This window comes from Zingiber officinale, chromosome 1B (genome assembly GCF_018446385.1).
Source record: "Zingiber officinale cultivar Zhangliang chromosome 1B, Zo_v1.1, whole genome shotgun sequence".
Classification (NCBI taxonomy): Eukaryota; Viridiplantae; Streptophyta; class Magnoliopsida; order Zingiberales; family Zingiberaceae; genus Zingiber; species Zingiber officinale.
Window position 1 is genome coordinate 44,415,266 of NC_055986.1, and position 26,939 is coordinate 44,442,204.

At 35.9% G+C, this 26,939-nt stretch overlaps 1 protein-coding gene across 2 annotated transcripts; it reads left to right on the forward strand.

Annotated features, from left to right (window-relative positions):
- The first annotated feature begins 8,970 nt into the window (after positions 1–8,970).
- Positions 8,971–15,471, forward strand: LOC122056074 (phosphoglycerate mutase-like protein 1). Of its 2 annotated transcripts, none has more exons than XM_042617863.1 (10): positions 8,971–9,212; positions 10,145–10,203; positions 10,540–10,642; positions 10,809–10,888; positions 12,314–12,476; positions 12,989–13,063; positions 13,170–13,258; positions 13,853–13,972; positions 15,056–15,100; positions 15,169–15,471. In XM_042617863.1, exons 2-10 carry the CDS (start codon positions 10,151–10,153, stop codon positions 15,263–15,265), a joined length of 825 nt encoding a protein of 274 aa, XP_042473797.1. In that variant the 5' UTR covers positions 8,971–9,212; positions 10,145–10,150; the 3' UTR covers positions 15,266–15,471. The 2 variants fall into 2 exon arrangements, with proteins under 2 accessions (XP_042473797.1, XP_042473790.1); XM_042617856.1 differs by having other exon boundaries at positions 8,972–9,212; positions 10,535–10,642.
- Positions 15,472–26,939: the final 11,468 nt, after the last annotated feature.

Genomic DNA, 26,939 nt, shown 5'->3' on the forward strand with positions numbered 1-26,939 from the left:
TTTATATTGGGTTGTTTATTATAATAAATTTTGAAAAAGATTTTGTTATGGGTTTTATTTAGTGTTGTTCTGTTTTGCACATAGCAAGCTATACTAACAGCTTCTGCCCAGAAATATTTAGGTAAGTTGTATTCATTTAACATCATTCTAGAGGCTTCAAGTAAGGTTCTATTTTTTCTTTCTACAATTTCATTTTGTTGGGGGGTTTTAGGGCATGAAAATTCGTGATAGTAACCATTTTCAAGACAGAATTTGGTAAAGTTATGATTTTTAAACTCTCCCCCGTTATCACTTCTAATTCTTTTAATTTTAAGGTCCTTTTCATTTTCAACTTGTTTGCAAAAGTTTGAAAAAATTTCAAAAGTTTTATCCTTATTTTTTAAGAATTTTACCCAAGTGAACCTAGAGTAGTCATCTATTATTACTAGACAGTATAAGCTTCCATTTATTGATTTGACTCCATGGGAGTCAAATAGGTCTAGGTGTAGAAGTTCCAAAATTAAGTTGGTTTGTGATTCATTAGTTGGTTTGTGGGTGGATTTTGTTTGCTTACCTTGTTGACAAGCATTGCATATGGTTGAATCTAAGTTAGGTAATTTTGGTAATCCTTTAACTAATTCATTTAGTCTGCTTATATTTCTGAAATTCGTGTGTGACATTCTTCTATGCCATAACCAGATTTCTTCTTTTTGTGTTAAATAACACTTAATTGAAGAAGTGGTTAAGTTGATTGCATAGATGTTGTCTTTTCTAAACCCTTTCAGGCTTATGTTAGGGTTATCTAGGTGTTTGATTAAGCATTCTGTAGATAAGAACCTAACCTTATATCTAGTGTCACACAATTGACTGATACTTAGCAGATTATATTTGAAATTTTCAACGAGTAAGACATTTGTAATGATAAAGTCAAGTTGTAGCTCAATATTACCTATGCCAATTACCTTTAGTTTGTCATTGTTTCCAAAGGCAATTGTTCCTAGGCTTTTGTAAGTAAGCTGAGTGAACTTGGTGTGATCTCCAGTCATATGTTTCGAGTAACCACTATCCAAGATCCACCTAGTTCCCTACAATAAGTGGGAATTAAGGTTAGTGTAATTTAAGGTTATTTTCAGTTAATTCTTAAGCATCAGGTAATTTTTAAAGTTTAAAAAATTTAAGTTTTAATTTTAAAATAAATTCTTAAGTTTAAAAAAAAATTAAGCTTTAATTTTAAAATAAATTCTTAAGTTTAAAAAAATTTAAGTTTTAATTTTAAAATAAAATTTTTAAGTTTAAAAAATTTAAGTTTTAATTTTAAAATAAATTCTTAAGTTTAAGAAAAATTTAAGTTTTAATTTTAAAATAAAATTTTTAAGTTTAAAAAAATTTAAGTTTTAATTTTAAAATAAAATTTTTAAGTTAAAAAAATTTAAGTTTTAATTTTAAAATAAATTCTTAAGTTTAAAAAATTTTAAGATTTAATTTTAAAATAAAATTTTTAAGTTTAAAAAATTTTAAGTTTTAATTTTAAAATAAATTCTTAAGTTTAAAAAAATTTAAGTTTTAATTTTAAAATAAAATTTTTAAGTTTAAAAAATTTAAGTTTTAATTTTAAAATAAATTCTTAAGTTTAAAAAATTTAAGTTTTAATTTTAAAATAAATTCTTAAGTTTAAAAAAAATTTAAGTTTTAATTTTAAAATAAATTCTTAAGTTTAAGAAAAATTTAAGTTTTAATTTTAAAATAAATTCTTAAGTTTAAAAAAAATTAAGTTTTAATTTTAAAATAAAATTTTTAAGTTTAAAAATTTAAGTTTTAATTTTAAAATAAATTCTTAAGTTTAAAAAAATTAAGTTTTAATTTTAAAATAAATTCTTAAGTTTAAAAAAATTAAGTTTTAATTTTAAAATAAAATTTTTAAGTTTAAAAATTTTAAGTTTTAATTTTAAAATAAATTCTTAAGTTTAAAAAAATTTAAGTTTTAATTTTAAAATAAAATTTTTAAGTTTAAAAAATTTAAGTTTTAATTTTAAAATAAATTCTTAAGTTTTAAAAAATTTAAGTTTTAAAAATAAATAAAATTTTTAAGTTTAAAAAATTTAGTTTTAATTTAAAAAAAATTAACTTAATTTTAATTTAATTTTAATTTAATTTAATTTAATTTGAGTTTAAATTTAATTTTAATTTAATTTAAATTTGAATTGAGTTTTAATTTAATTTAAATTTAAATTTTTAATGTCTTTAGTCATCTCACCCGATCTATGTTTTCAATCAGGGAATCGTATAATTTTGTGAGATGAATTAGATTCAATTTTGGAGTTTGTTTTTAACTTGTGTTAGATTCAAGTTTAGCTGTGGGTCAACAAATAGGCGTTCTCTGGATAAATTTCTAGGCTATGGTGAGTCACTCGGACATCATTAAAGTAATCATGCCTTTGAGGTTTTCCAAATAGTCCTATCCACTGGACTTAGTACAAAACCTTGGTCTAACTGGTTAGGATTCATAAAGGGTAGCTTCGGTCAGTTCCACTTAGCCAAATGCACCAGGTCGAAGCCATATCTTCCTAGACATGCATAGACTAAGTTTCCCTAACGTACTATCATCCAATACTTCACCATTATCATTTTTCAAGTTAAACTTGAACCCTCTTTAACTAGTCCTAATTACCCTGTCGGGTAGGTTGGTTAGGGTTACCCTGCCGGGTAGGTTAGTTTTGGAGGTGCCAGCTATTCTGGAGCCTCCCCCTGAATTAATGGCCATTAATTTAATTTTTGTTCTTTGGTTTATGTCTATTTCTTTTATAATTATAATTAACTTGGTGATAGTCTAATTTTTGGTGAGTTTTAGATTTTGAATTGTTTGATTTAGGTTTGTATTTTAGTTTTTGATTTGGTTTATTTGAATTTATATAATATATTTTTTCTTTAGGTATGTAAAATTGGTTAAGTCCTACTTGCGTGGTGAGACACGCTTTCGGAACCCAAGCTTTACGTGTTGGTTTGTGTTGAGTTATTAATGATTTAAAAGTTTTAGTTGAACCTGATTTGTAACCAAGTCCAGTTTTGTTGTAACTTGCTTTTTGATTGTTTAAAATTAAGTCTAAGTTCTTGGAGTTCGTTGTGAATTTTTCTAATATTTCTTTTAAATTATTAATTTCAATTTTTAGTGATAGATTCTCCTCCTCAAGTGTTAGATCTTGAGTTGGACTTGAGTTTTTTATTTATTCCTTGAGGTCTTGATTTTCCTCAAGAAGTGACTTATTTTCATTTTCTATTTTTACTAATTTATTATTTAAGCAGAAAATAATTTTAAAAAAATTTCTGTTTAGATTTCGGTATACCTCTTCGGAACCTTCGGAAACGAGTACGGACTCGTGGCTCGATTTGGGTTCAGACCCGTCTTCCGATTCATCCTCTGATTCTTCTTCGTGGGCCATCAGCGCGAGGTAACTGTGGTTCTTTTGTTCTTCGGCTTTCGATTCGTCCGAGGAAGTGTCGTCCCACGTCGCTTTGAGCGCCTTCTTTTTTAACAACTTTGGTTTGTCGTTCTTCAATTTCGGGCACTCGTTCTTGTAGTGGTCTTTTTTGTTGCATCCGAAGCACGTCACGCTCCTTGATTCGGGGGATTTGATTTTCTGAAGGTCTTTCTTGCTGAAGCTTCTCTTTCTCCTGGTGAACATTTTCCTTACCAAGTTCACCAGGTGCTCTTCATCTTCAGAGTCCTGGTCAGAATCTGCTTCAGGCTCAGGCTTGTTCTTCTTTTCTTTGGAGGGACCTGCAAACAAAGCAATTCCTTTCTCGGCCCCGACGTTAGTTTGTTCGTGTAGTTCTAATTCACAAAACAACTCGTCTAATTTAAGTTTCGATAAATTCTTAAAAATTTTATAGGCATCTACGATAGATGCCCACAAGCTATTACGTGGAAATGCGTTTAATGCATACCTTATCAAGTCTCGGTTCTCCATTTGGTGGCCGATGGCATAGAGCCCATTGAGGATGTCCTTGATCCTCGCGTGAAGTTGACTTGCAGTTTCTCCTTCCTGCATTTTTATATTAAATATTTTATTTAATAATAAGTCTCGTTTTGTTACCTTAGCATCGCTCGTTCCTTCGTGCAGCTCGATCAGTTTGTCCCACAGTTCTTTAGCGTTCTTATGTGGTCCGGCCCGGTTTAGTTCTTCTCTGGTCAATCCGCACTGTAGGGTGTTGATTGTCTTATTTTCTGTTGACACCTTCTTCTTTAGGTCTGACGTCCAATCTTCTAGATCCAGTAGATTTCCAGAACTGTCTACTAGTATTTTGTAGGGTCTGGTGATGCTCATCCACTGGTCGAAGTCCGTTTTGAGATAAACTTCCATTCTCTTCTTCCAATACGGGAAGTCATCCCCGTTGAAGAGGGGAGGATGCACTGTGCTGAATCCTTCAAGCTGTGACATTTTAGTCCTGTACACAAGTAAACAAATAGACACAAAGTCCCAAGACTCGGTCTTGGATTAGTAGTACGGGAAGAATTAAAAATAGTAAAAAGATCTAAATTGGTGTTGCACCAATTTAGATTTAATTGCTACAAAAAAAACTTTCCAAAAGGGCAATGATATTAATCGTAAAAATGAAAGCTGAAAAAAAAACTAAAAATATTTTACCCCCTTTTCTGATTGGTGGATGCACCAAATCAGAGCGGTACCTGCTCTGATACCACTTGTTGGATCGTGATGTTTCGATAGAGGGGGGGTGAATATCGATTAAAACTTTCGTTCGAAAAGAGTTAAGCACACAGCGGAAATAGAGTAAAGACAAAGTAAGAAATCAAGGCAAGGCTAACACAGTTCGATTTTACTTGGTTCGGAGCCTGTGTCGACTCCTACTTCAAGGCCCGCACTCGTCGAGTGCTTTCGTTGGGCAATCCACTAGCAGTTCGAATATTTGATTACAGTAAGTTAAGTACAGAAGTGCTAATGAAAAATAAAACAAAGCTATACCGACAAGGGAGGAAATTAAAAGAACAGGAGCGAGTTGTCGGAGCTTCGTTAGCGTCGCTGGAGCGTAGAGCAGCAGAGCAAGCAGTCTGAGAGCTCTGAGTTGTGTACTGTGCTCCGCCTTTGACCCTCCTTATATAGGAGGCTCGGGGTGCCTGGATCCCTTATGGGCGCCCTGGTGGGACGTGGCAGGTCCAAACAGCAAGTTCCACATGGCGACGTTCGATCAGGATGAGTTTTGCCTCCCGGGCGCCCGGATCCCCTCCGGGCGCCCGGACCACCTTTCTCCAGAAACCAGCTTTCTTGCAAGACAAGGTCAGTCCGAGGCAAATAAATGGTGTATATCCTGCAAAACAAAGTGTTAGCACATTTTATAAGTTTGATATAAAAAGTATGACTTAGATTCCGTCTTTCCGAGACCAGAATCTAGTCACGATCTCAACTTAGATATCCGAAATGGATCTAAGTCGGATCGACGCTTAATGTCCCCTTCCCGGGAACGCGTCCTCAAAGTTACTCCCCTCCAGTGACTTACCTTACTTACCTGCCAGACATCCGGTCAGCCCTTCGACCCGTCTGGACTTCTCGCCAAGCGTCCGGTCAGCCCGTCGACCCGCTTGGACTTCTCGCCAGCTATCCGGTCAGCCCGTCGACCTAGTTGGACTTCATGCCAAGCATCCGTTCAGCCCGTCGACCTGTCTGGACTTCGTCTGCATACTCGGTCAGAGTGTTAGATCACAACAAACCTAACTTAACCCGATTTGTCATTCATCAAAACCTGAGTTAGACCGTTAGTGCTAACCGCACAAACATGCAGTCTTTGGACATGTGCCCTAGTTTTCTGCAGTTGCAGCAAGTGCCTTTAAACTTCTTGCCTTGGTTCTTCATTTTGAATTGCTTTGGCTTCTTGGTGTTCGGCTCAGCCAGGTTGGACATCTCGTCGACTGTCCGCTTTGTTCCTCTAGAGTCGGATAACTTTCTATTATCTACCTCTATGCATAGCCTCAGGATCAGGTCTTCAAGTCTCATCTCCTTTTACTTGTGCTTCAGGTAATTTTTGAAATCCTTCCATGATGGAGGAAGTTTCTCGATTACCGCAGCTACTTTGAACGACTCTTTCAGCTTCATACCTTTGGCATCCAGATCATGCAGTATCAGTTGCAAGTCTTGGACTTGAGACGTCACACTCTTGGAATCCACCATCTTGAAATCCAGAAATCGGCCAACAATGAATTTCTTCAACCCGGCGCTTTCGGTTTTGTATTTATTTTCAAGTGACTTCCATAGACATTTTGTCGTCTCTATTGAACAATACATGTTATACAACATGTTGTCCAATGCGTTGAAAACGTAGTTGCGACAAAGGAAATCTCCGTGCGACCATGCATCGCATGCAACCTTGCTATCGAAATTACCTTCTGTAGCAACTGGCGGTCTTCATGCAAAAACTATACGAGGTTTAACATTGTCAGATAGAACAGCATCTTCTACTACCATCTTTTGAAATCGGCTCCGTTGAACTTTTCCGGCTTCTCTCCAGGTGGAATGGTGGTCGGAACCGACTTTTCTCCATGTGGAACGGCGGTTGGAACATCGTTGATCGTAGCCATCTCAGTTTGCACAATATCGTTTTACGCTTGTCTATCCGTTTGTCTTTAACGGCAAACTGTTAGCTCCGGTGTGGTCGTAGTCGCTTTACGACTGTTGGAGCTATCGAGGATTGTTGCTGGAAAGGATGCAAACTAAAATCGTCGAGGCTAGTGTTTAACAGTATCTCCGTAAAATGATATTGCTCCGCTACAGATGCTAACGGATAGCAGCAATTCGTTTCCAAGATAGAACGACGTTGTCTCGGAGTAGCAGCACTACAAACTTCGAGACCGGCGAACCTTCTAGTAGACTTTTTAGACTCTGAATGCAGAAGGAATGAAGCTACTCTTAGATGCTTGGATGGGTTGATTGAATGAGTGAGTTTTTCCAACATTTGGGGGATTCTTCTTATACCAAGTGAAAAGGTGAGGTACCCTTTGGTGAGGACTCATCTGGGTCGTTTAATCCAAAGGAGTGCATCCATTCATATTGCACTTGATCTGGGCCTTTAGATTTGAAAAGGGTTGTAACCCTTTCATATAGCCTTTGATCTCAACCGTTGGATCAAAGAGTTGTACTTTCTAGATCCCTTCTAATCTTAGCCGTCAGATTAATCCTTTAAATGTAACGCTTCAAATTAGATCTCATCATAGGTGGTCCAATTGCGACTCTTCGCGATCAACGCTCCAGATCGCATCACTTGCGATCTATCACCATCTTCGATTCAATGGTTGCCACTCATTTGCCAGTCAACAGTCTGGTCATCTCTCCCTGCACGTACCCGTACCACGTCATGCCTAAGTAGTCAGGTGATATGTCACCGCCGCCTGGAGCATAAATTTAAGCTCTTCGCGATGATACGAAGTGCGCCAACAAAGCACTCATTGCACTTGCTCGCCCATGGGAAAAAAGCACCTTGTGCTTTTTGTGTTAACTCCAATAACATATCAACATATATAAGGAGACAATCTCTTCTTGTTCTTTTAGATGTTGGACTATTCCTCATCTACTAATTTTGGACTTCATTTTAAATAATTAATTTCTCATTCATCCATAATTGATTTTGAGTAAATCAATAGTCTAGATTTATCTATGTGAATCATAGAAGTCAATTCTAACTTTCATCAACTGATAGCACCTAATCGTATTCCAACAATTTTTGTAGAATCCAGATAGCAAAATAGAATAATGTTTCTTTCATAAATCAAGTCAAAATTCTTTGAGTCGGCAAACAGTGGAATAAAGTAAGTATTCTTCTTTAGTGCTGAAGGAATTCATTTCTCATGGAATATAACAAGTGAGCTTTTTCATGCCTCTTGGAAATTATCAAGAGAGTTATTTACAGTTTTCACGACGATATAATGCCTATCATGATTTTCATTGAAGTTTTTTATAAGCTGAACTTTGATGGAGAGGCTAAATCTTAGAGATGGTTTTGTTTTTTCATCTGTATATGTTGTCCTATGTTGTTGTTTCTCAAGAGGTTAAATCTTTTGGCTTTCCACGGCATTCGTGGAAGAGGAAAGTCTCCATTTCATTAGAAGCCTTGCATTGCAAGAGTCTGAGGCTGGATGACTATGATGTCGAATTCTGGCCATCGACTTGGGATATCCGTGTGAGAGATGTCTTGTGATTCTTTGATTATTGTTATGTATTGGCACAGTAATTAACTTTGTGATTTTGTTATTATTTAATAGGTATATTTGAGTCGTGTAAGATTGAAAAAATACAGAAAGACAATTTAGTTAGGCCAGTGAGATCCATAAAGATACCAGAAATATCCAAGGAATGACAGATAGATAAATTACCCCGATGATTATTGAAAAAGGATTTTTTTTTTTTTTTAATCATTAAAGCGTATAGCTGTCAGATGGATTCCAGCGGGCGCGGATCGGTCCAGGTCTGTCATGAGTGGGGTCGATAATTAAAATTTTTAAAATTATATTACGAATTAAGCTGGTCAAACTTTAAAGTCCATTAAATTTTTTATTTAAATTTAAATTTTTTTTAAAAAAATTCTCAATCCGGGGACTAACTAAGGGCCCAGGTTGATAAGATAAATTAATTTGACAGGCCAATCTAAATCCACGACTCACATTTTATTTTTAATTTTTAAATTATTTCAATATTATTATAAAAAATATAAACACATTCTACAGTAGTGTAGTATTTTTTGATTGGGTGCCCTATTTTAATATTATTATAATAGCTAAGTCAATTATGGCCAAATTAATTTTGATTAAATTATTTTAATTTAATCAAAATTATTATTTATAAAATATTTTTATATTAAAATATTCTTTTAGTTAAAATTGTTCACACTTATTAAAATTTTAACTTAATTAAAATCCCTTAAATATTATTATAGTCGTAGCAACTATAAAATGCCACTATTTTATAGGACTACGTTTATTAATTCGCCTTCGCCTCCTCCACTGTTCGCCAGCGCCTCCGCCACTGTTCTGTAGGACGACGCTTACTTATTCAACTTCGCCTGCTCCTCTCTTCCTCCTCTGCTTTCTCCGCCGCCTCTCTGTTCTTCACCAACCAACCCTCGCGTTACCACCATCGTCTCCGTTTCCGGCCTCATTCTCTCCTTCCTCTCGCCACCGGATCGCTTCGTACCCTGCCCGTTGCACCTCCGGCCTTGCAGCCAGTGTCATATGAGTAAGATCTGATGTTCTTTCTTGAATGGATTGCCCCTTTGATCAGTTGCATTTTCTCCCTGAAACTGGAGCGATTTCGGTTCCTTAGTCTTTTCCCCTTGCGGCGTGGACATGATTGATGTGGTCGCTTGGCAGGGCAATTTTTGTGGACACTATTTTTATTTTTTTATCCCGATATGTAAGGTGTTTTCCATGGATATTGGGATGAGGAGGACAATTCCGATCCCTTTTTTTGGACTTTCCTGCGCAGTTTGTCTCTTCTTACCCTTATTTTAAGAGTAAAAAACATGAAAATCCCAGATTAATTTTAAGTTGTTTATGAATGAATGATATATATATATATATATAAATAGCGATGCTGCAACGGAGATAGTGGGAAGTGACTGACTGGGCTTGTGCCTAATGGTACCATACAGGAGGGATTGAATGTCATTGACCAGCCTTAAAGACCTTCATCATATGTACTTGTGTCTAGGAAAATTTCTCCCTCTACAATCTGTTGGAACGACAGCTAAGGCTCCTTTTATCGTCCATGCACTTGTGTTTGTCATGCACAAATTTGAAAAATGTGGTCACTTTTTGCAAATGGAAAGAAACCTAATATCAATATATTGTCTGCATGAAACTTCCTTGTTAGTACGACCATCTATGAGGCCGTCTCCTATGCAGCAATGGAGAAACACTTCAACTTTGCATATTACCACTTAGTTCCCATGCTAATTCACAAATAATTTTAGTTGCTTAAAGGATTGAAGACTTTTTCTTTTGTTATCTTTAATAATTGTTAACTACTCCACATATTTGAGTTAATTTGAGCCATGCATTAGTTTTTTTTTAGGTTGGATGTGGCGCTGCTTGATTTTTTTTTTTACTTTTATTTATTTTCTAGATTAAATCACTCACTCTCATGCTGGATCATGTAATCATCTGCAGATATGGATGTTGCTCAATCAGGCTTGTTTCCGTTACAGCGTTGTAAAATTGTGCACCTGGTTTGTTTTATCCATTTATTGTTATATTTTTAGTTAATGTATTTGTTGTTGTTATGTTTTTAGTTAAAATATTTATTAAAGTTGATTGACTGATCATTTACAATAAAAGCTCGAGCTCCTACTGTGCACTGGTTTGATTGACTAATCTATATGTTTATAGTTTTAGTTAATGTATTTGTTAAAGGTGATTCACAAATTAACCACTTTCCTGGAAGTTTGAGCTCCTAGGAAAGAAATTTATGTATATATTTTTACTCTTAAATAATATTTTTGTAATTGAGTGGGCATTTCGATGGTGATTCTTTACAATGGCATATGCATATATATCTAGCTTAGGCATGCACAAGGTATTCATAATGTGGAAGGTGAGAAGGACCACAGTGCATACATGTCTCCAGAGTTTTTTGATGCACACCTTACTCCATTGGGATGGAATCAGGTATAATTGATGTTTTTTCTGAGATTTATTTTTAAATCTATCAACATTGCAATTAAAACAAATGTTATTTTTTTTTTGTAATAAATAGGACTAAATTCAAAAAGAAACTTATCCATTTGTATGAGGAATAAACTACATTCTTATTGGCTTTATACTATCCTTACAGGTTGATAATCTTCGGAAACAAGTAAAAGCGTGTGGTTTGTCAGGGAAAATTGAATTGGTCATTACGTCTCCATTATTGAGGTATATTCTGATGCATATTTTATTTTATTTTTCCTATTTTCTCCAAGCTCCTTACCGTTCGATCTCCTCTTCCTCCTCAATTCATTCGTCCTTGATGGCTCTAGAACAGGTGGTTTAGGTTAAGTTATGCAGAAGGAATAGGATGAGGAGGGTTTCTAGTTGGTAGAGAAGAAGGGCTTGTACGGGTGAGAGATGTCATGAGATATAGGTGAAAGGTGGGAAGTGTTGGGAGGCTCTGATACCACCTAGAAGTTTCTATATATTAGTTTATCAACAAATAGGAATATATTCATGTATTTATAGGTTATAGAACAACTAACTAATCTAAAAATTAGGAACCTAGACTTGGTAACGTAATGACCAACTAATTAGATTTGGTAATATAATGATTAGGTAATTTATCCCTATTATAACAATTATCATCAAAGTTTTTTTTGTCCCAACTATTTGGGATTAATTGTATTTAACTTGTCATTTTAAAAAGTGTGTTTTCTACTAAATTTGCTAAATATGGCTTGCTTGTTAGATCAGTCTGCTAGCATTCAGGAAACTTATAAGTTGTCATAGAATTTAGTGAAAAGTTCTGCAGTGAAATTGGATGTTCAGTGAGCACGACTAACTTGACTTGTTGTCTAGGATCATAAGATGTGATGAATCAGTACTAACATGGGTGGTTTCTATCATTGTTGACATGATAGTTCAACCTCTTGATGCAAGTTTAAGGTTGCTTTATTGCTATCTTGGAGGCAAAATCTTGAGTCACAAAAATAGCATATGCTAGGGTAATACAGATAATACTGAACATCCTTGTACCCTTATGTTTTGCACTGGGTAGCTTTCAGATTAGTTGATACTTGATCCTATCTCTTATTCTGTTTGTCTGTAGGCGCACATTGAAATCAAGAAGATAGTAAGGACCTAAGCGAGGGAAAGCATGCATATAGTTTGCCTTGACTTAACTTTTTTGGTCTTGATTGTTGACCCGTAAGCTTGCATCTCGTGTATATCTGGGTATATCCACGTATTTTATCTGAGGGATAGGATATTCTTTCAATATTGCTTTTTCTGTATGTGTGGAATGTACATATGGGATAGAAATAGAAAGCCAAGGAAGATTAGAAGAAGAGACTAAATGAATATCGGCATTAAGACAGGAGAAATTTATCTCATAATTATCTAGTTTAGACGATCTCTGATGTATTCTACAGTGTATTATTAAACTTCAGTAAAAAATTTATAGGCTAGGGTAAATTTTGTGTCTTAAGTTGTATGTCACAACCTTACATATATTGATATAGATATATTTCTTTCCTACTCCCCTGTCTTCGGGAAATTTAGATAGTAGAAGATGATCTATGCATCACATGAAACAAAGCAATGTTCTTTGTTCTATATTTTTTTAATTACAATGACAATCTGATACAGGACAATGCAAACAGCAGTTGGAGTGTTTGGAGGTGAGAGTTGTACTGACGGAGTGAACATACCTCCTTTGATGGTTGAAAACACAGGGCACAGTGGTCGACCTGCTATTTCCAGTTTGAATTGTCCACCTTTCCTAGCAGTTGAACGATGTCGTGAACGCCTGGTATCCCTCTTGTTTTGTAGCTTCTATTTGTTAAAGGTTTAAAAATCACTGCAGAATTAATTTCCTTTCGTGGGAATCTGGAATTCTGGCTGTTTTCCTACTTCCGGATTTATTCTGGTATCCGAGAAAATTTTCGTGGGACAGACTGATCACCTCCAAAAGTAATTGGATCAAAGAGCTAGATGTCTGAATTACGAAAAAAAAATGTCATAGTGGCATGTATAAACTGCTATTTATAAGTCCAACTAAACATCAAATTGGATCATCCTAAGCTGCTTAATTACAATTCAGGTTTTTACCCAATAATATATGATGAACTGCTCAATATCTTGACACTAAGGCCAAGAACTTGTCATTTTCAGAGACGTGGATTGTTAACTAAAATTCTTTTATTCATTAAAAAATGGATATCTTTCTTGATAATGATAAGCAATCTTGTCGTATAAATAATGACTTCTATCAGTAGTAAGTTTAGGTGGTTTTCTTATCTGGTATATTTACACCAATTGCAGGGAGTTAACCCATGTGATAAAAGAAGAAGTATAAGCGAGTGCCAACAACTTTTTCCTGCAATTGACTTTTCTTTGGCAAGTCTTACTATTATTTTTTCTTTCGCTCACTAATGCAATTTTAAGAAATAGCATTACAGTTTTTTTTTCCTTGTAAAATATAATTGGATATGGCTCTTTTTAGGTAGAAAATGATGAAGACGTATTGTGGAAAGCTGATGTCAGAGAAGCTAATGAAGAAATTGCAGCTAGAGGAGTGAAGTTTATCGACTGGTAAATTCTTAATTCGACGTTATTGTTCGTATGGGATGATAATTAAGAGACAATTGCCTTTTACCTTTGTTTACATGCAACTGTCATTCCATAACCTTTAATGTTTTTTTGTCTTCTCATCATGATTAACTTGCTTTCTGATTTGTCTGTAAACTTATTTTTTAATCCTGATTTAGTTATTTTTTTCTGAGTTAAACATCCTATCAATAATTTTCTCTCGGGTGTTACGGGAAGAAAAGGAGGAAAACATAACTGCTCAAATAGTGAAAGAATAAACATTTGTCTTGCATCTTGAATATCAGCTTTCATTGGCCGAATAATCACCCATGAAGATGGTTTTAGCTCTTGCACAATTAGGTATTCCTTTAGCCATTTTTGTTAGTAACATTGAAGATGTAAGGAGGGTGTTATGGACAAAAAAGGGTTTTCTTTTTGTTGCTTTTGAATTTTCTAATCTTCCTCCTATGGGTTTTCCAATTAAATTGAGCTTCACTCGCGGAAGATTTTTAGGCAGCCATCTCTGGGAGTTTGGGCAAAAATTTATTCTACCACAATGTATTCATTCATTCCATGCTATCTTGGTTTATTTTACAGGTTATGGACACGCAAAGAGAAGGAAATTGCTATTGTAAGCCATAGTGCATTCTTGTTTTATACTTTACAAGCATTTGGTGGTGACTGTCATCCTATTGTGAAGGAGGAAATTAGTAGATAGTAAGTTCTATTCCTAATGTCTTTCTCTTTCATCGTGATCTAATCATTGTTCTTGTGCAATAGTTATGCATCTTCAATTTACAGTTTGAGAGAACTAATTCAGACAAAATTTGTACCAAATACAGACACAAAGAACTTTAGATCCAAAAGGACTTGAAAATATTATAAATCCATGAACAACTGAACTAATAGTAATGAGACTAGAAAGAAAAACAATTGGTGGAAAACATAATATTGTTTGGTTTGGTGCGCCATTTAAATATGGTCGGTTTTCGGTTTGGACGAGTCGAGTAAGTTGGGCACAACAATTGGTCTGGATGGGTTCTTTAATGTGAATTAGTTCGGTTGGACTAGGTAGGAGGGAAGGGGACTCGTGACAAGTAGGTCTGGCAAGGTACTTATTCGTCAACCCTAGAAAAATAATTTGGTGGGAAACATAATGTTGTTCACTCGGTTGCACATTGGGATAGGTGAACTTGATATTATTATTGTCTTATTTTAATTTTTTATTTCAAAGCATTTTGACAATTGCTGTATTTTATTTCAATTCTGACAACTTACGAGCACTCTGGTCATGACGCAAAACGGAATATTGTTCGTCCTATTGCAACGTTCTTATTGGTGAACTCGATACTATTTTTTATTATTATAATTTTTTTAATCCTAAAGCATTTTGTTTTCTACTATTGTTGTTTCTTTATTCAGTTCTGACAACTTGCAAGCTCTGCGATCATGATGGAATGCAGAATATTTTTTCAATCTGTTATATTTATCCTTCCCTCAATCCTAACCTAATTCTCCACAACGCAGAAATAGTTTCTTTTTGGTGACGGGTGATTCCTTTACGAGGTTTCTAATTGTAACATGATGCACTGAAATTAAAAAGTTATCTCAAGCCTGTTTATATGCAAGGCTAGGGATGCTTATAAATGATGGGTTGATGTCAATAGACTTTGATCGTCTTTTATTAAATGCTAAGTGGTTAAACATAGAAAGGAAACAAGATCATATAATCATCTACTATCAGTATCAAAGATATGATTATTCTTGGTTTGCTAATCTATTTCATTTACTGTTCTACAGCTTTGGCAACTGTGAACTGCGCTCCATGGTTTTAGTGGATAGAAGGTAAGAGTTTTCTTTAGCCAATCGATTTCGAGCGAACACCTCTGATACTGCGTTATTTGTTTTTGTAGCTTGCTTGGTTCTGAAACATCTAGTTGCAATTATCCTGGCAAGATATCGCATGCCGATGAGAAGCTAGCACGCAAGGAGAAAACATATCTAAATTAACATGGTCAAGTGTAGGTTATGGTATGCCATCAAGCAGCTACATAAATGCAAGGATTCAAGAGTTTTTGGACAAATTTATTGTTTGGACAGGAATGCCTGTGCATTCTTTTCTCTAATCACTTAATTAGCTATATAAATGAAGCTTATCTAGGCATATACTACTCCATTTAAGGAAATTGCATCCTATTATTTTGATTAAATCCTGCTAGTTTATATTACGTTGTCCCTATCAAAAAGTTGTGTTTTGTCGGATAAAACATGTTTAACCTTTGATTCATGTTTTGTTTCGGTTTTTTGAGAATTATCATAAATACAATAATAATCAAGTCTTATCTTATTAAGTAGGGTTAGCTATATGGATCATTTTACGTCATTGAGTTCTATCTTCTATTATATCATCATCTATATTTAAATAAATTTTATTTTATTTTATTATTGCTAACCAAGTTTATTTGGTCTTCCTCATTTGATATGTGTTTGTCATAGTTTCACATCGCCTAACTGGGAATTTATTGGTCGTCTAAGTACATGTCCATACTATTTTAAAATTATCTCTCAGAATTTTTCCTCAATAGATGTAATTCTAACTTTCTCTCTAATCTTTTTCTATCTTTGTATGTTCACACATCCATCTTAATATTCTCATCTCTATTGTTCTCATTTTCTACTCATATGTTCGAGTCATAGTCCAACATCCACATTCATATAACATAGTAGGTATAACTATGATTTTATGGAACTTATCTTTAAATTTTAGAGAAACTTTACAGTTACATAAAACACTTGATGCTCTCTTCCATTTCAATCATCATGTTTATATTATATGTAAGACATCTTTCTAATCCTTCCATCATTTTGTAAAAATGATCCTAAATATTTAAAGCTCTCGATTTTAGGCAACTCATCATCTACTATCTTAACAATTATCTCATTACATCTAATATTATTAAACTTAAATTTTATATATTCTGATTTTATTCTACTAAGCTTAAAATCTTTCTCTTCTAGTGTTTCCCGCCAAGATTTTAGTTTAACATTTACTTCTTCATGTGTTTCATCTACCCAAATAATATCATCCGTAAAACAACATGCACCACGGTACTGTGTTTTAATGTGTGTAGTGAGTTCGTCCATAATTAGTATAAAAAGATAGAAATTTAGAATTGATCATTAATGTAACTTTATCTTTATTGGAAGTACTTCAGTTACTCTGTCTGAAGTTTTTACTCTGGTCGTTACATCCTAATACATATCCTTAATTAGTTCAATACATGATATGTTAACACCTCTCTTTTCTAGAATTTTTTTCATATAATTTTTATTGGAATTCTATTATAAGATTTTTCTAAGTCAATGAATATAATACCATGTGTAGATCTTGTTTTTGCTCCCGATATTTTTCAATTAGTTGTCTAATAAGATGTATAACTTTTATTGTCGACCTTCCAAGTATGAACCCAAATTGATTTTTGATCACTGTCGTCTCCTTCCTTAATCTTGTTTCTATTACTTTTTCTCAAACTTTCATGGTATAACTCATTAGTTTAATACCCCTATAGTTTGCATAATTTTATACATCTCCCTTATTCTTATATAAGAGAACTAGAGTACTTATCCTACATTGATCAGATTTTTTTTTTATTTTTAATATCATGTTAAATAATTTTGTAAATTATTTAATACCTTGTTTCCCTAAGCACTTACGTACCTCTATCGAAATATCATCTGGTCCAACGATTTTTCTGCTGTGCATCTCATTTAAAGTTTTCTCTACTTCTGAAGTTTGAATTTTATGAGAAATTTAAATTTTTATACTTATTTGTGTTAGTACCCCCAAGGTAGTTTTGATGTGATCAATCAAGTCAGGTTAGGTCATGTTGGTATTTAACCCCTGTGTTTAAGTATGCAGGAACTTAGGAGCATAGAAAGTCGAGCGAAAGATGCAACTAGTGAGAAGGACGTCACGGGAGAGAGCCGACGAGCTCGGTGTGTCCGAGGGACGAGGTGCTGCGGAAGAGTACACTGGCGGACGCGAAGGAGGCTCGCGGTGTTTTCGAGGGACGAGAAGCCGGAGCGGAAGACTGCTCAAAGACCGAAAGTTGGGTTCGAGTGAGCCCTATTTCGGATGGTCGAGATCACCCAAGCGAGTGAAGCCAGAGCGGAAGACCCAGACCAATGCGAGTGGAATCGGAGCGGAAGGCCGGGATAGAAAGTCAACAGAATGTTGACTTTCCTAATCCGAGCGCCCAGAGCAGGATTTTATTTAAAACGTGACGTGGCACATTCTGTTGTGACGAGGATAAAAGTTTATCCCCCCAGGCGCCTGGAACCCTTCTAGGCACCCCGACCAGGGCTATAAATACAGCCCTGGTCCTAGAAGCTTAAAAACAACACTTGTAATTAATTTCTTTTCAGTCTTGTTTTATAATTGAGTGTTTCAATTACTGTAAGAGGCTTCTCTGTCTGAAGGAGACATTAGTGAACTTTTCATTTTCTTTGGATTAATAACTTTCCCGGTTATAACCAAGTAAACCTTTTGTGCCTCTTCCTTTCTTTATTTAGTCTCTTATTCCTTTTAAGCAAGTGTTGATTCTTATAAAGCTATAAAGTTCGAGGAAGGTTCATTTTCCTTTGCAGGGCTATTCACCTCCCTCTAGCCAGCCGCCTAGGGTCTTACAAGTGGTATCAGAACAAGGTTTGCTTCAGGAGGACTAACGGTCGAACGAAGTATACGAGATGGTCGGAATGAGCATCTACCCACCAAAGTCCGAGGAAGAATTCGTGAGCTAGAAGAAAAAGATGGAGGTATTCTTTAAGACAGATTTCGATTTACTTTTAATAATGAAATTCAGTTTTGTAGCACCTGAGGGTAAAAAGAATGCCAATGGATGAAGAAGGAGCAAGCCGACTTTGTGGTAAACGGCAAAGCAGAGTTTCACCTGCTTAGCATTTTACCACCTCAAGAAGTCAACCGAATCAGAGTCTACGAGTCAGCCAAGGAGCTCTAGAGAATTTTTTAGAACTACACGAAGGGATCTCGGAGGCAAAACTCGCGAGATGGGATCTGCTCAGGGACCAGATCAACAATATCAAGTTGGAAGAAGGAGAAATTGTTGCACACCTTCACTCACGAATAAAGGAATTCATCACCGGACTCACGAATCTCGGGGAAAAGATAAGCAACCGAGATTCACTAAGGTACGCACTTAACACATTTCCTAGGACTACTGAATGGACATCATTAATAGATACTTATTATATATCTAAGGATCTATAATCAAGTACTTTAGAAGAAATATTTTCAACTTTTGAAGTCCATGAAACGAGATATATAGATCTGAAGAAGGAGCCAAAGCACAATATTACCTTAAAGGTAAAGATGGACGAACGAAATTCTGAATCTTCTCTCGATGACGATGAAACGACATTCATGGTAAGTAGATTTAAAAAATTATTTAAATTTAAAAGATTTAATCAAATGCAGAGTACAAAAATAAAAAGAAAAGTAAGATGCTACCACTACAATGAAGAAGAGCATGTGAAAGATAACTGCCCAAAATTGAAGAGCAAGGACAAGAACAAGGACAAGGAGAAGGACAAGAAGCCAGTCCAGACCAAGTAATCTAAAAGCAACATGGGATAAAAAATCGTCCGAATCAGAGATAGAAGCCCTCGCCGAACTTGCGCTAGTGGCAAGTTACCAAGAAGATGAAGACAAAGCAAGCTCGTCCGAAATGAGCATCGATGAAGGGGGAACGACATCGGAAGAAAGCAACACTTCAGGGGGAGCTTCATATTACGGGATCGACAAGGTAAGTTAAGTACGATCTCTTCCTCCTGACAAGTTATTTCAGTTTGTAAAAATATTATTGAAAAATTGCTGTAAGTTAGAAAAAGAAAATAAGGAATTAAAATCAACCTTAGCTGGTTCTTGTCGATTAGAAGATTTCGACAAAGTAAAAATTGAAAATAAAAAATTTAAAAAGGAAATAGAAAATTTAAAAAAACATGCATGCTCACATATTCAACATATTAGAAAATACAATGGATTAAATTGGTACTTTAAATACCACAAGGGTCAAATTAGAAAAATATCATAAAAATATTTTTTTAAGAAATTTTTTATTAATCCTGTAGAAAAGAATCGATTTTAGGTTCCAAAATCATGTTTAAATTGATTTTTTTTACCTAGGACTTTCACAGAAAAAAATTAATTTAATTTCTTTAAAATACTTTGCCTAGAAGTGATTGTTATTCCAATAATCAAAAAGGCCTAGTATCTTGTCACAGCCGGGAAGCTAATTACTGAAATAAAATATTTAATTGACTAACTATGAAATATTTAATTAACTAATGCTTTAAACTGTTTGTCAAAATTTCTATTAGAAATTATTCAGAACTTAATTTTTCCGATAAAGAAAATTTCTTCACTAATTTGTAAAATTTATTTTCATTTTTAAGTAGAGTTTTTTTAAGCTTAAAACTCTCACATTTTTCAGAACTTAAACTTTTTTTTTCAAAAACTTCTTAATTTTATTCCTTAGACTTTACATAGTTTACCCTATTTTAATATGATCAAAGAGGGAGAAGTGAAAACTAAGTCTAGGGGGAGGGTAATGCAACTTATTTAATTTGTTTGCACATTATTAATTTACCAATTTGATTACCTTATTATTATTTGTTTTTGTTATTATCTTTATTGGGATGTATACTATAAGTCTAGCTTTTGTATGAGCATCTGTTTTGAAATATTTTGAAATGAGAATCACTTTGGTCAAATGTTTGCATTTTATATTTATATATATGTCAATGCAGTTGTCCATTTAATCTATATTGTAATAACATGGTGTGTGGTGTCACACAGAAGATCATGTTATCAGTTCCTTATAAATTATAAATAGTGGCTCACAACCAAGATGGATTGGGGTAAACCATTAGAACGGTTGTAGTGTAATTTGGTATTAGTATGTCTTGACTATAAAATTACACTAGTACACTATGTGTGTATTGAGCAGGACCATTTGAGGTTGTTCGATTTATACTGACTATATAAAAGAACAGAACCTATGTTATTATGAATGTGCGTCCTCTTAATCCCTATATAATAACAAGCACGTATACTTAGTATTTATTTCTTTAACTTATCAATGAGTGAGATTTATCCGTTAAATCAATAGGCCCGATGAGTTGAGAAATAGTACTATTTATATGGTGTGTTGTTGATTATAGAAGGAATCTATGTTCTAATTATTTAGATTGATGATGTCCCCTTAAGGAGCTCATAAGGATTATCATGTAAACCTTGCAGGTGGACTTAGTCTGACATGATAATAAAGTTGAATGCTACTACTTTTGGAATCAGTTGTTAATTAATTGAGTTGTTAGTAACTCATTTAATTAACGGACATACGATATTTTAAACACAGGGAGATTAACGCACTCATGATAAGAAGGAGCTCATATTGTAATATGGGATTGGTGTGATAGTTCAATAATAACCCTTTAGTGGTATGAGTTATTATTGATGGACTTGAGTTGGGTGTTCGGGCCGAACTCAAGAAGCTCAAGCCCATCAGGAGGCCTAAACCAATTCCTCCTCTAGGTCCCTATAGTAGCCTCTATATAAAGCCTCACATCCACCATTCCATGGCTTGGTTTAACTTGGTTTGATTTAACTTGGTTTCGTTTAACTTAGTTTGACTTAACTTGGTTTGGCTTAACATAGTTACAGAAAGAGAGATTTTTTCTTAATAGAATTCTGTTATTTTTTCTTTCTTTGTAACCGACGACAAAGGTTATAAAAGGAGTAGTAGGTGATGCCCTCTAAAACCTAATTTTCCTAATTTCCCACAATCCTCTTCTCTCCTTGTAGCTGGCGCCCCTCTTCCCTCCTTAGGGCAGGTGCCCCTCCCCTCCTCCTTGAGGGCCGATGCCCCTCCCCTCCTCCTTGGTGGCCGGCGGATTGGAGGAGAAGAAGAAGAAGAGAAGGAAGAAGATTAGAAGGTACTTTACCCTAGAGCCTCCTTTTGTAGCCGACGGTTTGAAAATCGAGAAGAGAAGGAGGGTGGTGTTGTCTTGGTAGATCGTCGCCCACACGACGCCCAAGAAGAGGAGAGGAATACGGCAGAAGATCAAGAGATTTTTAGCTATAAAGGAAAGGTACAACTAGTTCTTTAATTCCGCTGCGCAATTAGTTTAGTTTTCTTTGTATCGTTTTTGAATATCAACACAAGAGGTCAGAGATCTTGTACTTTGATCAAGGTGTGCTTTGATCATTCAAGAACTTGCTTGATTGATCAAACACATGTTTGATCGAACATGCGGATTGCTAGGAAAAGTTCTGTTCTTGTGTAATTTTTGTACAAGAAAATTTAAACAGAACGAAATTCCAGCGCCTTCAACCTTAACTTAACTTGGGATTACTCACATCAAAAGGTGGGAGATTGTTAGTACCCAAGGTAGTTTTGATGTGATCAATCAAGTCAGGTTAGATTATGTTGGTATTTAACCCTTGTGTCTAAGTGTGCAGGAACTAGGAGCACAGAAAGTTGAGCGAAAGACGCAGCTAGCGAGAAGAACGACAAGGGAGAGAGCCGACGGACTTGGTGCGTCTAAGACACGAGGTGCTGCGGAAGAGTATGCCGGCGGACGAGAAGGAGGCACGTGACGTTTCAAGAAATGAGAAGTTGGAGCGGAAGACTGCTCGAAGGCCGAAAATTAGGTTCAGGTGAGCCATATTCAGGATGCCTGAGATCACCCAAGTGAGCGGAAGACCCGGATCAATGCAAGCGGAACCGGAGTGGAAGGTCGGGACAGAAAGTCAATAAAATGTTGACTTTTAGAATCGGGGCGCCTGGAACCCTTTCGGGTGCCCAGAGCAGGATTTTATCCGGAACGCGACGTGGCATATTCTGTTTCGACGGGAATAAAAGTTTATCCCCTAGGCGCTTGAAACCCTTCCAGGCATCCCGACCAGAGCTATAAATACAGACTGGGTCCCAGAAGATTAAAAACAACACTTTTAATTGATTTCTTTTCAGTCTTGTTCTATAATTGGGTGTTTCAACTGCTGTAAGAGACTTCTCCACCTGAAGGAGACATTAGTGAGCTTTTCATTTTCCTTGGATTAATAACCTCCCAAGTTGTAACCAAGTAAACATTTTATGCCTCTTCCTTTTTTTATTTAGTCTCTTATTTCTTTTATGCAAGTGTTGATTCTTATAAAGCTATAATGTTCGAGGAAGGTTCGTTTTCCTTTGTAGAGTTATTCACCCCCTCTAGCAGGACTCTTAGGGTCCTACAATTTGACCTACTTAAATTACCTAAGTTAAGTTGGTCACCTAAACCTTCATTAAAAAGTTAATGAAAATACGTCTTGTAAAATACGACAACAAAATAATAAATAAATAATAAGATTATTTGAGGAAATAATACTATTGGAATTATTAGAAATTTTTTGCGATTTAATTGGAGCTAGTATGACGTATTTAGAGGGGATGCACTAATGGACCCGATAAAAGCCTGTTTAGAATACCCCTTAAGTAGGAGTTAATAAATTTCATTAACGCCCAATTAACCTAAGTGCTAAATAAAAACCCTAAGTTTGCTTCCTCTCATCTCCGCCGAGTTCTCCTCATTCCCGTGCCCTAAGCCCGATGCGCCACCATCCCTCTCCCTCTCGCGACCTTGCTGTTCCACCCATCGCCGCCGTGCACGATCATCAGCCGCCGCCGCCTCTCCTTCGCCGAACCCTTCTCCCCAGAACCACCGTCGGCCTCTCTTCTATCCCGCAAGCACAGTCGCCGATCCCTCGAGAAGAAACCGCAATACCAGCCCCAAACGCCACCTCTTCCCTCTGTCGTAGCGCCGCCCGCCCGATCCACTACCACCTCAGACCGCGACGAGAGCTGGCCAGCAGGTACATCCTGTATTGGTATGAACTCCATGAAGTAAGGGGTAGATGCTTAGATTTATGGTGATTGTCGAGTATGATTGGTTTTCTGGTTAAATGAGCTACGAATCGAAATTTCTATGTTTTTCCTTGCTCTGCCCTATGCCTCCTCTAAAGTTTCTGCAACGGATTTGGGAATTGATGACTGAATTTGGGTTATCTGGATTCATCTTGATGGATTGAATGTTGGTGGTCCTAGCGGGGGTTTCTCGGGTTTCTTTGCAAGAGTCTCGGTATGTTATTTATTCTTGATTGAATTTGCGAGATTTTGGCGGATTCTCGGTGCATAGTGCTGCCTTCCTTAAAGGTTTTGATTCAAGGTACAGATTCGGGAGGTGGTAAGGTGACGTTAGTTAGGTTTTGGTTGTCTGTTGCTCTACGCTTAAGATGACCGTCGGTTTAGAGTTCGGTGTACCTTCTTGAAGTCTCTTGGTGATACCAGGGATTTTGATCGTTTGGGATTTACTGCTCTTTGAGAAGTCGTGATGGTATACTCATATTGCAACTTAAGGATTTGAAGTTGATTCTGAGGATGATTCCTTCATCTATGTAGTTCTCCAGATCTTTTGACATATTTAGGATTTTTGTTTGAATTTAGGATAGTTCATCTTCTCCGTGATGCTTTGGGATCTTCAAATGGAATTGGCGATTGGATTTGGGTAAATCGAGATACATAGTTGGATTAGGGTTTTTTTTCCCTAATTAAGTTGGGTTTTGGGGTTTAGCTTGTTGTTGTATATGTGATTAGCTAAACCATATATCATATTATTTGCAGGACTTTGATTCGAGACGGAGGTCTCGACGTAGGATTTCTGATCACGATCTTCTTTTAAGGCGGGTACTTCTTACTTTGATTCTCTAGTTCTTTGAACTTAGTGCATGAGCTATTTTGGATAAGAACTGCTTTACCTTGACTCCACTCGTAATTTTTCCTACGCTTGATACTTCCACTCAAAACCCTCGAGTTACTCGTTTTTATATCCATACAGTCTTTTCTTGCTATCAATGATATGTAGCACATACTAGATACCATGTTTGTATGCTTTAACTATTGTTTGTTTATGTACCGTATTGAGCATGCTGGCTTCATGTAGCATACCTAATTTCTGCTTATATTTGTATGATAATTGTTGCATTGGCGCATCATGCCATGGCATGCATGTCAACGACCAATTCTCCCTTGCGGTCGAGAGAGTCGTTGACCAGGGCCGCATCCTCGGCCACTCGAGAGGGTGGTAGCTGGAGTTGATGCCGCTTGTCCTGTCGTGCCGCACTCGGCCACTCATGGGTAGTGGTAGCTGGAGTACGAGCAGCAGGGACCCCGTCACAGATGTAGCTACTATACAACTGTCCCCTCGGCCACTCGTGTGAGTGGTAGCTGGAGTGGTCTACAGTCTATCACTGACCCGGCCTCTCGACCATACAGGGGTCATGATGTAGAGGGGTGGGCGGGAGTGACCATCCATGCATACGCTGTTATTATACTTGCTTTGGCTGCTGTTTATATATGCTGTTATTGTTTATTTACTGTTATTGTTCACATATGCTGATATGTTTACTTATGTTGAAATATATTCTCATTGTAGATGTTTAGTCATTGGAAATTTGTATATACCTTACTTATTACCTCTGTAGTTATGAGCAGTACTGTAGCAGGTTAGTACCAGTTCTGATCCACTATACCTAGCCTAGGATATGGTTTCAGGTATGAGCATTTATTTTGATTCTATTGTAGTATCTGCTATTTTCTCTTATGAGACTGTATACTCTTGGCCCACTTTCTATTTGTATATTACGTTCATGTACTATCTTATCTTTATCCGCTGAGTTCTAATACTCACCACCTCATAAAATGATTTTCTTTCGCTAGGTAACATGTAGATGAGTCATGGATGCTTGGAGAGATGCTGGCCGCCAGTCCTGGGTCCTACGTCACACTTGAGGATAGTTTCTTTTTGGGTTTTATTATCATTTGGGTGGTATGTTGATTTTGTGTATTTTTGTTTTTCAATAAGTCGATGTGAATTTTGGAGTCAAGTCTGGTGATTTTAGATATTTTTGTTAGTGTCGTTGTTGGTCTTATGTTCATATTGTTTTGTGTTTTCCGCTGCGTTTACGTGTGTGTTTACTTTCAGTCGTGTAGGCTTATTAAACTGCGTGGTTGTGTTTATTTTGTTCCAGCCGAGTGGGCTGATAATATAAACTGCGTGGTTGTGTATATATTCCAGCCGAATGTGGCTGATGTATATTTTGTATGCAGAAATGCTTCAGATTGTCACCCGTACAGGGGAGATGCTGCCGAAATTTCTTCAGACAGGGACTACCTGGGGCGTGACAATTTAGTGGTATCAGAGCAGGTATACGATATCTGGTTGTTTTCGTGTTCTGTATTTTCGAGTTAATCTGATACCAATTTAGTGGTATCAGAGCAAGTATACGATGTTTGTTTGTTTTCCGTGTTCTGGATTTTCGAATTAATTTGATACCAATTTAGTGGTATCAGAGCCAAGTTTCGATGCCTGTTTTTCGTATTTTGGATTTTTGAGTTAATCTAATACCAATTTAGTGGTATCAGAGCGAGGTATACAATACTTGCTTTTCATTTTGGATTCTTTGAGTTAATCTGATACCAATTTAGTGGTATCAGAGCCGGTTTCGTGATCTGGATTTTCGAGTTGATCTGATACCAATTTAGTGGTATCAGAGCAGTTTCGATCTTGTTTCGATTTATGATTATTTTCGAGTTCATCTGATACCAATTTTTGGTATCAGAACGGGTTTGCAATGCTTGTTTTTCGCATTTTGGATTTTCCAGTTAATCTGATATCAATTTATGGTATCAGAGCCATAGGTTTACGAGTCTTTTTTTTGGTGTTTTGGATTTTGAGTTCTGGATTTTCGAGTTAATCTGATACCAATTTAGTGGTATCAGAGCAGGTATATGATGTCTGTTGTTTTTCGTGTTCTGGATTTTTGAGTTAATCTGATACTAATTTAGTGGTATCAGAGCGAGGTTCGATCTTGTTTCGATTAATGATTATTTTCGAATTAATCTGATACCAATTTTTGGTATCAGAGTAGGTATACGATGTTTGTTTATTTTCGTATTCTGGATTTCGATCTTGTTGTAATTTACGATTTGTCGAGTTAATCTGATACCAATTTAGTTGTATCAGAGTCGGTTTTGTGATCTAGATTTTTGAATTGATCTGTTTTGTTTTCCCTTTGTAAATTGATTCCGATATATGACCTTCGAGTTTTGGGACCAGGCAGCGATAGGAATCTCCAAGCTATAGGAGGTATGTGGTACACCGTTATCATACGTTTCTATTATTACTTGACTAGTTGTTTATACCATGTATGATTTGTAGTGTCAGTCATTGGTTAGATCAGATATGGTGATATGTTGTCTTTTGATGATCTATTAGTGGATATTAGACTTGATGGTCTATTATTTAGTCTTTGATGCTGATAGTAACTTAAAGAGTATGATGCCTTCATATTTATGGAGTTGGTGATTTTAGTTGAAGATTAGATTACGGACTTTGTGCCAGTGATCTTATTTTTGGGTATGTTTGTTGTACGGACATGAGGAGTCCTTGATATTGCTATTTAGGTTTACAGTGCCCTAGATATTTTCATGGACCCGATGTATAGAGTTTCGATTTACTTGCGTTGGTTTGGTTAGTAGAGGACTGATTTACTCTTATTAGTTTGATCAGT

What these genes read in the sequence shown, in the direction of transcription:
- LOC122056074 (XM_042617856.1), top strand. An exon ending in CTGCAATTGACTTTTCTTTG is followed by an intron (nt 13,064 to 13,169) that starts GCAAGTCTTACT and finishes GGCTCTTTTTAG; the next exon opens with GTAGAAAATGATGAAGACGT. An exon ending in ATGGTTTTAGTGGATAGAAG is followed by an intron (nt 15,101 to 15,168) that starts GTAAGAGTTTTC and finishes TTGTTTTTGTAG; the next exon opens with CTTGCTTGGTTCTGAAACAT.